This window comes from Phocoena sinus, chromosome 1 (genome assembly GCF_008692025.1).
Source record: "Phocoena sinus isolate mPhoSin1 chromosome 1, mPhoSin1.pri, whole genome shotgun sequence".
Lineage (NCBI taxonomy): Eukaryota > Metazoa > Chordata > Mammalia > Artiodactyla > Phocoenidae > Phocoena > Phocoena sinus.
The window spans coordinates 163733072-163746432 of record NC_045763.1 but is presented as its reverse complement, the minus strand read 5'-3'; the positions used below and the strand labels follow the sequence as shown (position 1 = coordinate 163746432).

Genomic DNA, 13361 nt, shown 5'->3' with positions numbered 1-13361 from the left:
GCTGTTCCCGTGCCCCGTCTCTCTCCCATCCGGTGGAGCTCCTGACTCTCAAAAACGGCCCCAAGGCTGGGGCAGTGGTTTGAAGGAATTGCTCTTGTTGGGACAAGACATGGAGAGGAAGTGAAAAACTGACTTCTTTCTAAATTAGAAGTATATTCTTAGTGTGGCTTTAGGGAACTTACAGGAAGGCTTGTAGTGAGTATAAAAGCCTGCTTCCCCGGGGAGGTATTTATTTTGGGTTGGAAATGCTCCTGTCTGTTTCTTTCACTAACTAACATTCACTGGTGGCACCGAAAGCCATTTTTTCCTGATAACATCTTAGGTCACAGCAGCAACGGTTTCAGCTATTTTGCAAGTGGACTCTATATGTTTCCCAGGGTTGCCTTAACTAATTACCACAAACTAGGTGACTTAATTGGAATTTATTCTCTCATAGTTCTGGAAGCTGGAAGTGTGAAGTCAGGGCAGGGCCCTACTCCCTCTGACGGCTCTAGGGAAGATCCTTCCCTGTGTCTTCCGGCTTCTGGTAGCCCCTGACAACCCTCGGTGCTTCTTGGTTTGTGGCTGCATCACTCCCCATTTCTGTGTGTCCTTTTCTGTGTCTTATAGGGACGCTGGATTTTGGGCCTCTAGTCTAATATGATCTTATTTTAACTGATTATATCCGTAGAGACCCTATTTCCAAATAAGGCCACATTCTGAGGTTTGAGGTGACTTTGGGGGGGACACTATTCAACTTATAACATGGAGAAATCAAGAAGTTCTGCCCAGGTGGCCCTACTGTAGATAGGAGTCTGAATGCACACCTGGGTGACAGAGCTGTCCCTGTTGATAGATGGATCGGTAGGCGGAAATTCTGGGGGGCTCAGGCCCCCCGTGTCCTCTCGTTAGAAGACTTTGGACAGCTTTTCCCAGTGTCCGATTGCTCTCTGGGGTGGGTTAGCCCCAAATCATTCTCTGGCTTCCTGGGTCTGACTAGCCAGGATTCCTGGTCTTTTCTCATACTGCCTCTGACCACTGACTTTTCTTTTGGGTGAATTAGCGGCCTTGCAGAAAGGACCCAAAGGTCGTCATCCCACCACCTACTCCTCAGTGTGCATACCTGACACTGCATTCACACACGCTGACCTGTCTCATCAACGTCCCCCTCGGTACCACCCCTTTGTTGGATTGTGAGACCACAAGCAGCAAACGCACTCAGTTCTGTGAGTAACGTAGAGGCCGTATCACCAATGGAGCAGTTGGGCTGAGCAGGGTTTCAGCTCACAGGTCTGCTTCGCGGAGCCGGTTAGATGAGTCCCACACCAGGTGGGATTCTTGGTCAGTCCTGCTCTTGGCCTCATCCCCTCCCAGTGTCTCTTTCTGTCACTGGGCTTCAGCTGCCGTGGCCTTTCGGCACCTCATCCCTGCCGACCTTGTTTCCCACTAGGGCCTCTGCAGGCCCTAGTAACTTCCTTCTGGAAATTTCCACGTCTGGCTCCTGGTCATTCAGCCTCTCACCTGAAACGGCACCTCCTCCAAGAGGCCTTCCTTGACCACCCCCCAATTCTAAGTCTTCCTATCACCCTGTTGTATTATACTTCCTTCAGGCAGCCTATCATTTTAAGATATTTTTCTTGTTTATTTATTGATTCCATCCCCTGCCCCTGTCTGTGAGCACAGGGACCTTATCTTCTGGCTCACCACTGTATTCCAGAGCCAAGAGCAGTGCCAGGGACATGGTGGGTGCCTAGGAAAGAGTCTTTTGGGCATCTTTAATAACTCAACACTTTCTTTTAACGATTTCAAGTCACAGAGAGACAACGCACTGTGCTACATGGAGCGTCAGCTGATCAGGATTCAGAAACCCGGATCCTGGTGTGGGCTGTTACTCACCCACTGTGCCATGGCCAGTACTTCATTCAAACGCTCTGCCTGGGGCTTGGTTTCCCGAACTGTACACTAGAGGGACATCCAGTGCACGGAGTCCTTGTGCAGATGGAATGTTTCAGTGAGATAATGTGATACAAATCCAAGATTGTGAGGCTTCAACCAGTGTAGATCTTTCAGAAACCAGAGGACACTGTGGAACGAACACAGGGGAGAGAATGTTCCAGACAAAAGAGGCTTCTCCGAATGCTAAACTCTGTGATGGGGCAGCCCTGGGGACTTATTAGCTAATGGAGGTTGACTTTTCTCTCATTCTTACTCTTCCAGGAAGGTTTTTTCATAGTAGAGCATAGTTATTTTTAGCAGAATAACTGTTTCAGACAAGCAAGGTGACTTTTGATCTCCTAATTATAAACGCTGTGGGCCTAAAGAAAGAAGCCTTCTTGAGATGCTTTGTAGAGGATTTCTGTAATTCCCTGCCTCTTGAAGTGGGTCCAGGCTGCTTCCCACCTCGGGATGAGGCCCGATGGGATGGAGGCTGTCTAGAGTTAGGGCTGACCCACACCCGGCTGACATTGCACAAGAGGGGCTCTGATCCCTGGTGAGGCCCCTCACAGGGCCTTCATTTTGACCAGTGAATTTTTATTGAAGTATGGTTGGTTTACAATGTTGTGTTAGTTTCTGATATACAGCAAGGTGATTCAGTTTTATGTATATACTTTTTAAGATTCTCTTCCATTATAGATTATTACAAGATATTGAATATAGTTCCCTGTGCTAAACAGTAGGACCTTGTTGTTTATCTATTTTATATCTAGTAGTGCGTATCTGTTAATCCCAAGCTCCTAATTTATCCCTCCCCCCCTTTCCCCTTTAGTAACCATAAATTTGTTTCTATGTCTGTGAGTCTATTTCAGTTTTGTAAAAAAGCCCATTTGTATCATTCTTTTAGATTCCACATATAAGTGATGTCATATGATACTTGTCTTTCTCTGTCTGACTTACTTCACTTAGTATGATAATCTCTAGTTCCGTCTATGTTGCTGCAAATGACATTATTTCATTCTTTTTTATGGCTGAGTAACATTCCATGGTATATATATATATACCACATCTTTATCTATTCATCTGTCAATGGACATTTAGGTTGCTTCCATGTCTTGGCTACTGTAAATAGTGGTGCCATGAACATTGGGGCCCATACATCTTTTCAAATTTTTTTTTTTCAACTTTGAGACATTTTATTTTATTTATTTATTTATTTGCGGTACGCGGGCCTCTCACTGTTGTGGCCTCTCTCGTTGCAGAGCACAGGCTCCGGACACGCAGGCCCAGCGGCCATGGCTCACGGGCCCAGCCGCTCCGCAGCATGTGGGATCTTCCCGGACCGGGGCACGAACCCGTGTCCCCTGCATCGGCAGGCGGACTCTCAACCACTGCGCCACCAAGGAGGCCCACATCTTTTCAAATTTGAGTTTTCATCTTTTCCATATATATGCCTATGAGTGGGATTGCTGGATTGTATGGTAGCTCTATTTTTTTTTTTTTTTAAGGAAACTCCATACTGTTTTCCATAGTGGCTGCACCAGTTTACATTCCCACCAGCAGTGTAGGAGGGTCATCTTTTCTCCACACCCTCTCCAGCATTTATTATTCGTAGGCTTTCTAATGATGGCCATTCTGACTGGTGTGAGGTGATACCTCATTGTAGTTTTGATTTGCATTTCTCTAGTATTAGTGGTGTTGAGCGTCTTTTCATGTGCCTATTTGCCATCTGTATGTCTTCTTTGCAGGAATGTCTATTTAGGTCTCCTGCCCAGTTTTTGATTTTTCGTTTTTTGATACTGAGCTATATCAGCTCTTTGTATAATTTGGAAATTAATTCCTTGTCAGTCGTATCACTTGCAGATATTTTCTCCCATTCTGTAGGTTGTCTTTTCGTTTGGTTTATGGTTTCCTTTGGTGTGCAAAAGCTTATAAGTTTGATTTGATTAGGTCTCTCTCTCTCTCTCTTTTTTTTTTTTTGCTTTTATTTCTTTTGCCTTAGGAGACTGCCCTAAGAAAACATTGCTATGGTTTACATCAGAGAATGTTTTGCCTGTGTTCTCTTCTAGGAATTTTATGGTGTCATGTCTTATATTTAAGTCTTTAACCCATTTTGAGTTTATTTTTGTGTGTGGTGTGAGACAGAGTTCTAACTTCATTGATTTACATGCAGCTGTCCAGCTCCCCCAGCACCACTTGCTGAAGAGACTGTCTTTTCTCCATTGTATATCCTTGCCTCCTTTGTCGAAGATTACTTGACTGTAGGTGTGAAGATTTATTTCTGGGCTCTCTATTCTGTTCCATTGATACGTATGTCTGTTTTTGTGCCAATACCATGCTGTTTTGATGACCGCAGCTTTGTAGTATTGTCTGAAGTTGAGAGGGTTATGCCTCCTGCTTCGTTCTTTTTCCTCAGGATTGCTTTGGCAATTCTGGATCTTTTGTGCTTCCATATAAATTTTAGGATTATTTGTTCTATTTCTGTAAAATATGTCATGGGTACTTTGATAGGGATCACATAAAATCTGTAGATTGCTTTGGGTAGTAAGGCCATTTTAACAATATTAATTCTTCCAAAGGCCAGTGAATTGTTGATTCATGATCCTGGGGCCAGGGGTGCTGGGGAGCAGCTGGATGGTTTGGGTCAGGACTTTTGGGGGATGAGTTAGCCCAAGACTAGTGGTGGCAGAGTCAGGGCTCAAGTTTCACAGAAACAGCTTCTCATCGAGTGTGTTTCTCTTCTTGGAGCTCCCTTCCTTTCTGGACTTCTCTGTGGACTCCCCAGCCCCTGGCTCTGCCTCTCTTGGAGCCTCCAGCTCCATACACAACTAGGTCCTGGCATCTGACCTTCTCTTCCTCTTGAGCATCACCTCCTGCACAGCCCAGCCCCAGGCAAGGTCATAGACAATCTGATTAGCTAGAACCTCTGTTATGCAGCTTGTGGAAGAACTGTTTCTCTTGCTTTGTTTCCACTGTTCAGCTGCTGCCTTTTCTAGCCTTTTCTGTGCTCACTCAAGCCTCCATCTCAAAAGTTTAGCAAGAAAACCAAGAGGGGAGATACCCTATGAGGGAAAATGAAACAAGCAGTGAGGGTGGCTCGGAATATAAATTCGACCTATAAATTTGACAACTTTGGTGAAATCAGCCAGTTCCTTAAGGTCACAAATGCTCCAAGCTCATGTAATAAGAAATAAATAAACAGATAGTCCTAAATCTATTAAAGAAATTGAATTTTTAGTTTAAACCATAAAGAAAACCCTAGGTTTTAGAAGAAAAACCTAGGAGAAAATCTCTGTGGCCTTAAGAGTTCTTAGATCCAAAAGAGTTCTTAGATCCAACACCAAAAGTATGATCAATATAAGAAAAACTGATAAATTGGATAAACTGTTAAATGTTAAAATGAAAAACTTTTGCTCTGAGAAACATCCTATAAAGAATGAAAAGACAAGATACAGAATAGAAGAAAATATTTGCATACGATACAAATGAACTTATTTACAAAACAGAAATAGACTCACAGACAAAGAAAACAAACTTGTGGTTACCAAAGGGGAAAGTGGGGTGGGGGGATAAATTAGGAGTTTGGGATTAACAGATACGCACTACTATATATAAAAGATAAACAACAAGGTCCTACTGTATAGCACAATATCTTGTAACAAACCATAATGGAAAAGAATATGAAAAATAATGTATCTATATACATACAGCTGAATCACTTTGCTCTACGCCAGAAACTAACACAATATTATAAATCAACTATTCTTCAATTAAAAAATTTTTTTAAATTCGCAATTTGCATAGCTGACAAAGGACTTGTATCCAGAATGTATAAAGAATTCTCAAAAATCATCAATAAGAAAGCAGCTAAATTTAAGAAAATAAAATAGGCAAATGATTTAAACACACACTTCACCAAAGAAGACACACAGATGGCCATTAAGCCCATGAAAAGCTGCTCAACATAATTAGTCATTGGAGAAATGCATATTAAAATTATAATGAGATACCTCTACACACCCATTGAAATGGCTAAAATGAAAGAAACCCAAACTGACAATACTAAGTTTTGCTGAGGAAGTGGAGTGACTGGAACTCTCATATGTTGCTGGTGGGCATACAGAATGGTACAGCCACTTTGGAAAAGAGTTTCTCCATTTCTTTTATAAACATACACTTACCACGTGAACCAGCGATCCATTTCCTCTTTGCCAAAGAAAATTGAAAACTTACATTTAGATGAAAACTGTTATGCAGATGTCTCTAGCAGCTTTATTCATAACTGTAAAAAACTGGAAACAACCCACCTGTTCTTTAACAGGTGAATGAATAAACCGTGGTTCGTCTCTGTAATGGAATACTACTCAGCAACAAAAAGGAACAAACTGATGATACAGGCGACAACGTGGCTGAATCTTAAATGCATTACCTTAAGTGAACGAAACCAGACTCAAAAGCCAAGATACGGCGTGGTGGCACTTACATGACTTTCTGGAAAAGACAAAACTATAGGGATGGAGAAGAGGTTCATGGTTGCCGGGTCGGGGTAGGGGGTGGGGGTGAGGTTAGGGTTAGGGATGGGGGAAGGGTTGGCTCCAAAGGAGCCACAGGAGAGAATTTTGGGGGGTGATGGAGCCGTTCCGTGTTTTGACTGTGGAGGTGCTGGGATATGATGAGCGTGCAGTAAATGTTAGCTATTATTATAGTCGTCTTGTTTATATAGCACGTATCACATTGTAGCAGAATGATTTGTTTACATGCTTGTCTTCCTTTCTAGCCCAGGAACTTGGTGAGGACAGGATCTGTATCTTGTTGACTTTTGTACCTGCGGGGGCTAGCCCCGTCAGTGCCTGTGTGTGAAAGGTGCTCACTGAATGTTTGTCAAGTGAATGGAAGGATCATTTAGTGAGTAGTTAGCGGGGGTAGGGATGCTGAAAGCCTTTATCCTCACTGTGCACATCGTCATCACCATCATCACCATCATCAGAAAGTACCCGTTATCTCATGGAGCTCAAAGGCGTAAGCTGCACTCTGGCCTTCCTCTCTTCACACCCTCCTCCAAGTCGGGACCTGAGTTGGGCAGTGGTTGCCCGCTCTCAGGTGCACTTAGCAACTCGGAATCCCCATGGCTCCTCTCCTGCTGCTTTATGCACCGGCAGCCTTTGCTCCCTTCAGCCCAGACCCACGTCCCGGCACTTAGACAGGGACATGGGCCCAGGTCAGGGCTGGAGGTGGGAATTACACAAGTGTGTCTTCAGTCATGGCCATGACGTAGGGCTTGACTCCTTCCGTCGCTGAGCTTCCGGCCTCTTTGGGGAGCTTATATATGCTGCACCAACAGTTATTGGGTTCTGATGCTATCCAGAGATTTACTTTCAGTTGACTGGATCAAAATATGATGAATTGTCTTTATAATTAGGTAAATAATGAGCCGAAAGATTGCTTATGTCAGCCTCCTGGGAGCTAGGAGTGGCGAGCTTTGGGTTCTGCCCTTGGTCCTGCTCTGTTTGTATTTAGATCACGGTGAATGTGGATAATGAACACATTATGTTCATTAGGATTTGTAGTTGGGAGATAGATCATATCTCAACAGATTAGACCCACAGGGAGGAATTAAAAGGGATAAATGTCAGTTTCTGCTCTTAGGTGTCCAAATCCAATAATGGACATGTTGGAATGAGGTGGGCTTAGTTAAACTGAAGCACATGAAGAAGACCTGGGCTTTTAGGCAATGCAAGCTCGATGTGAAACCAGGAGTGTGATGTGGCTACCAGTAGGTTAATGCTATCAGGTTACATTAACAGAGGCATAGTTTACAGAACAGAGGAGGGGAGTGAGACGTTTACTCTCTGAGCCAGCTGACCTCACCTTGAGTATGGTGTTCAGTCCTGACAGTCATGTTTTAGTAAAGACATTTACAACCTGTAATGTCAGTGAAGGGAAATCAGAATGATGAGGTAACTTAGTGCCAGTTAATCTAAGTAAAGGTTGGAGAGATTTCGCCTGAAGAAGAAAGATTGGCTGCATTCACCACAGCCGGCAATACTTAAAGGGGTTTCTTGTGGAAGAGTGATTCAACGATTCCCTGTGCCTCTAAAGCAGTGCTGTACACAAGAGAACTTTCTGTGATGATGGGAATGTTTTACATCTGTGCTGTTTAATAGCTACTAGACAGATGTGATTTTGAGCAATTAAAGTGTAGTGACCGAATTTTACATTTAATTTTAACTAATTAAAATAGCCAAATGTGGCTACCATATTGGACACTGCCACTCTAGAGGAGAAATAAAAGAATAGAATAGGGGTTGGCAAATTTTTTTTTTGTAAAGGGTGAGATACTAACTATTTTGGGCTTTGCTGGCCATATGGTGTTTGTGCAGCTACTGAGCTCTGCCATCATAGTGTAAGAATATAGACCATATATAAAAGAATCATTGTGTCTATGTTCCAATGAACCTTTATTGATGGAAATTGAAATTTGAATATGATATAGTTTTTACATGCCACAAAATAGTATTCTTCTTTTGATTTTTTTCTACTATATTAAAGGTGTAAAAACCATTGTTAGCTTACAGGTTGTACAGAAATGTGTGGCAGGCTAGATTTGGCCCTCAGGCTGTAGTTTGCTGACCCTGGCTTAGTGTGTGGGTGAAAACCTTAGGGAGTTATATGTAAGTTCAGTAAAGGAAGATGATGATTAATTAGAGGTAACCAGGGATGGAAGGAGCGTCTTCAGTAAGTGGTGAGTTTCTTCTTACTACAGCGTTCAGGTATAGGCTGGATAATGAACTATCTTGCGAGGGATGATATAGAAATGTGTCTATTTAATACAACTTGTACTAGAGTTTCCCCCTAATTCTGCAGGAGTATTGAAATCAGGATGACACGTGATTGCTCTAAAAGCATACTTGCTTTTTCGAGGGAAGCGTGTTGTTTTCCCTCACTTGGTACTTACTTTCACCTCCATGCTGCAGGAACAGGGACTGTTGAGGGTGGGGTGGCAGCTTCATTGCTTCAGCAATTCTGCCAAGTGTTCAGGGACCCCTGGGATGTGCCTTCCTGGGGGAGTTGGTTTGTCCATTTGTGTGCAGCCCAGGAGAGGACCTAAGACATCCACACCCTAAGAGAGGACACTCTCCTGTCTGAATACCACCTTGTTCTGTCCCTGAGTCTCCCTGGGGACATCTGGGGGACAAGGTGGGCCGGGGTTAGGAAGCTTCACCTCTAGTTAGTTCTTTCTGTGCCTGGGTCACGCCTCGTTCTGTGACCAGAGAAGGTCACTTCCAACATTCTCCCCTCCAGACAAAGGGGGAAACCATTGCTCTCTGGGGACCTCTGAGTCTCTGTCCAGAATGACCTTGAGAACCCAAGTCCAATGGACCAAGGTGTGACGCCTTGACTGTCCAGGAGCTGATCGTCCAGGCTGTGGACGGCTAGAGATTGGGTTGTTTCTATTCCTGTCAACTCTGCTTTCTTGATTTTTCTCTTCTCCCATTTGCCTGACTTCTATCCATTTAACTTCTAATCAGCATCTCTGCCAGAATAAACAAAAATAAAAAGTAAACAGCTTTTTCCTGAAGGAGAAAATGGAAAGTGCTGGTTTGAAGTTTTAAATTTTTGTATGCCTTTATCCAAACCTCAAACTACTCTCATCGAAACAGAGTTATCTCTACATTTTTGTGAAGCACAGGAAACTTAAAAAACTTTATTTTGGGGATTAAAAAAATTGAGATATATTTGACTTACAGCATTGAGTACATTTAAGGTGTACAGCCTAGAGATTTCCTACATTTATGTTGCAATATGGTTGCCACTGCAGCGTTAGCTAACACCTCTGTCCCATCACATAGTTACCATTTCTTCAAGTACTGGGAACAATTAAGATTTAGTCTCTTAGCAAGTTTAATGTTTATAATACGATTTTGTTGTCTATGATCACTGTACTGTGTTAGGTCTCCAGGACTTATTTATCTGTTAGTTTTAAGTATCTACCTTTAAACAACATCCCTCCCGTTCCCTCTTTTGGGGATTTTTTTTTTTTTTTTTGCCGTACGCGGGCCTCTCACTGCTGTAGCCTCTCCCGTTGCGGAGCACAGGCTCCGGACGCGCAGGCTCAGTGGCCATGGCTCACGGGCCCAGCCGCTCCACGGCATGTGGGATCTTCCCAGACCAGGGCACGAACCCGTGTCCCCTGTGTCGGCAGGCGGACTCTCCACCATTGCGCCACCAGGGAAGCCCTCTTTTGGGGATTTTTAAGCATACACAGACATAGACAGGAGAGTACAATCAACCCCAGGTGCCCATTACCAGCTTTGACAGTGATTGACTCCTGGCCAGTCTTGTGTCATTGATATACTTTGCCCGCCTCCTGAGTTATTTTGGACCAAGTCAGAGGAAGCTTTTGATATGGTGCATTGACACTAACATCTTGATTCTGTGTTTTCTGTTTCAGATAATTGCCTTTGATGAGTTAAGGACGGATTTTAAGAACCCCATCGACCAGTGCAACCCTGTTCACGCGGTAAGTGGTGGGTGCTGGTGACCTGAAGGGTGGTGTCACCCCAGGCCACCCACGGTCTGTGAAGGAGGGCGAGGTCTCCATGAGTAGGATGAGTGAAGCGCAGGCTCGGCCCGGGCTGCACCTCCATGCCTGGCTCGGGGCGGTCCTTCCTCAGGCGGTTGAGGTCTCCATTTATCATGCAAAGTCAAGTACAGCAGTCCCACCCCCCGGGTGGGAGAGGTCTGTGTGATGTGGCTGCGGAGTCCTCAAGGCCCCATGTTAGTGGGTTTTGGCTACACCCCCTTAAACAAGGAGAGAGGCTCAGGCTGGCCACCATGTTGGCAGGTGTAGGAGTATCACCATGGCTGTCCCCGCTCTGCACTTGGCCAGGTTTCTCCGAGGGAGGCTTGCAGGGGGGTTGATGTATGCAGCTACTCACCCCATATCCGTCACCCGGGAAGCATTCATCTCGGGAGGCTCTGCAGGCCTGAGGTCAGCTTGCCTCCCCCTGGGGAACCCGATGCCGTCTGGTTGTCCGGTCCGGGTTCAGCATGTGAGAGACCTCCTACCCCAGCACCTGCTCTTCCCAGAGTTCTGCTGCGCCATCTGGCTTGTCGGACCGTGCCTGCTGCCCTCCCACGTGCCCTGGAATGGATGCAGAAAGAGGCCTCGACGCGGGGAGAGGAGGGGGACCTCACGTCTGTTGAGTGGGGGTGGGTGTTGGCTGTCCGCCCCTCTACTCAATGCAGCCCACATCCCAGAGCCAGGCACCAGCCTGCCTGTGGACAGAGCCTTTTCCGGGCCCAAAGGATGGAGCTCACAGTTCATGCGAGTCCATCTCTCAGTCTAAGCTCGCTGGACCTGCATGGAGTTGAACTTCCTTCCAGGCCCTGGTTTCCAGCGCTAAGGCACGCTTTGTTTTAATAATTCTGTTGATAGTTTGATAGTTTGAGTCAGAAGTTTTAGAGAGAACACTGGAATTTTCTAGTGTGCATATATATATATGAAAAATATATATTAGTATGAATATTAACCTGGAAGGCTTATGGCATCATTCTTTAGTGACAGGGACAAGAGGTCTGTTCTCCTTAACTGCAGGCCCCCTGAAGAGGGCTGTGCTCTTAGGGAGGTACCAGAAGACCAGGGGAGCAGGCTTTGGTGTCACCCTCTGTAAAGTACAGGGTTATTATTGGAGTTGTTTTTTTGAGTTTTTACTACATGCTAGGACCTATATATATGTAACCTATAATCCTCACAGCTCTGCTAGACAGGCATTATTTACCCAGTTTATAGACTCTTATCCAAGGACTCAAAGCTCATGAGCAGTGAAGTCACGATTGGAGCCCAAGTCTGCCTGTGTTCTTACCACCTACTCTACATTGTGCCTTTAAGAGCCTGATTTTATAATCCCTTTGGCATCAAATTCTTTGATTCTATGAAAGAGAGCCTAACCCTCTCCAAGTCAACTGTGTGAAGCGGAATTTTGTGACAAGTTGGAAGAATCCCTAAGATCCACCTGAAAACTTACTATATCTTATGAAACTTGTCATTATTAAAATCCGTTTTGTTTCCAACTGCCAGCCTCACCACCACCAGTGATAACTTGGCTCCTGTAGGCCTGAACGCGTTGCACCTTTGGGCTCCTTTCTTTCTGGATGTTTTTGTGTTTGGCCCCAGCATCACACACTTGGCTCGTCAACATCGACCAGGTGCACAGAGCTGCCCTAGTCCAAGAGGGTGCTTCTGTTTGGAATGCCAGGGAGTCAAGAGCCTGCCGCCCTTCCTCCCGGTGGCTTGGGCTCAAGTTAGAAAGCGGCTCACTTAGAACACCCAGAGTTTCTTGTGTGATCCCAGGGTAAATACTAGTGAAGAAATAGTGCCCTGCCCCTCAATTCCATCATGCGAATTCAACACTGGGGTGGCAGGAGGTTGGCCAAACCATGAGACAGGTTTGTGGAGCCCGTTTCCATCTCACCTTGGCAGGTTCCTTAGTTCGGGCAGAACAAGGAAAAATTAGGACCCGTGTATGTCCCACTGGGAGCTTCCGTGCAAGGTCAGTGCAAGGACAGAAACTGCACACAGTAGGCGCTCAAATAACTATTTGTTGATGAAAGAATGAATGACTGAAGGGTGAGGTTGCATAGCAGAGAAGCTGGATCTCAACTCTTTATTCCTATTATTAAAGACACACTTCTTCACAGATGTAGGAAACAAATTTATGATTATCAGGGGAAGTGGGGGATGAATTGGGAGATTGGGATTGACATATACACACCGCTATATGTAAAATAGATAACTAATAAGGACCTACTGTATAGTATAGGGAGCTCTACTCAGTACTCTGTAAAGACCTATATGGGAAAAGAATCTTACAAAGAGTGTATATCTGTATATGTATAACTGATTCACTTTACTGTACACCCGAAACTAACACAACTTTGTAAATCAACTATACTCCAATAAAAATTAAAAAGAATAAAGCCACACTTTTAATTAGTTAATGAATTAATTAAGGAATCTGGACCCCGAAGGCCAGACATCTCATGGATAGACTCAAGCCCTTAAGTAAAGGACTCTTGTCTGAGATTTTTTTAAAAAATCCATAGAAACCCTAAATGGAAGTGTATTAGACACATTTCCCCCAGTTTTTATGATGTTCCTCCCCGGCAGGAACTTAAACGCTTTGGAAGCCTCATTTAACTCATCTTTAAGCTCTTTGGGCCCCTGTAGATCCTCTGAAGCAGCATCTCAGGCTCAGGTGGCTTGACAAAGCTGCTTCCCTGCTCGGTAACTCCAGCCCTGGATGGACTTGTGTTGCAAACAATTGCTGATGGGTGTGATGCTTTTTTTTTTTTTTTTAAAGAAGATGTTGGGGGTAGGAGTTTATTAATTAATTTATTTTGGCTCTGCTGGGTCTTCATTTCTGTGCGAGGGCTTTCTCTAGTTG

General features: G+C 44.5%; 1 protein-coding gene across 2 annotated transcripts in view; it reads left to right on the top strand.

Annotated features, from left to right (window-relative positions):
• The window catches only part of CNIH3 (cornichon family AMPA receptor auxiliary protein 3), a 118124-nt gene that overhangs the window by 37231 nt on the left and 67532 nt on the right, over positions 1–13361 (top strand). For both annotated transcript variants that reach the window (XM_032646781.1, XM_032646792.1), the window contains exon 2: positions 10367–10435. In XM_032646781.1, the coding sequence (XP_032502672.1) occupies positions 10367–10435 (69 nt within the window). The remainder of the gene's footprint in view (positions 1–10366; positions 10436–13361) is intronic.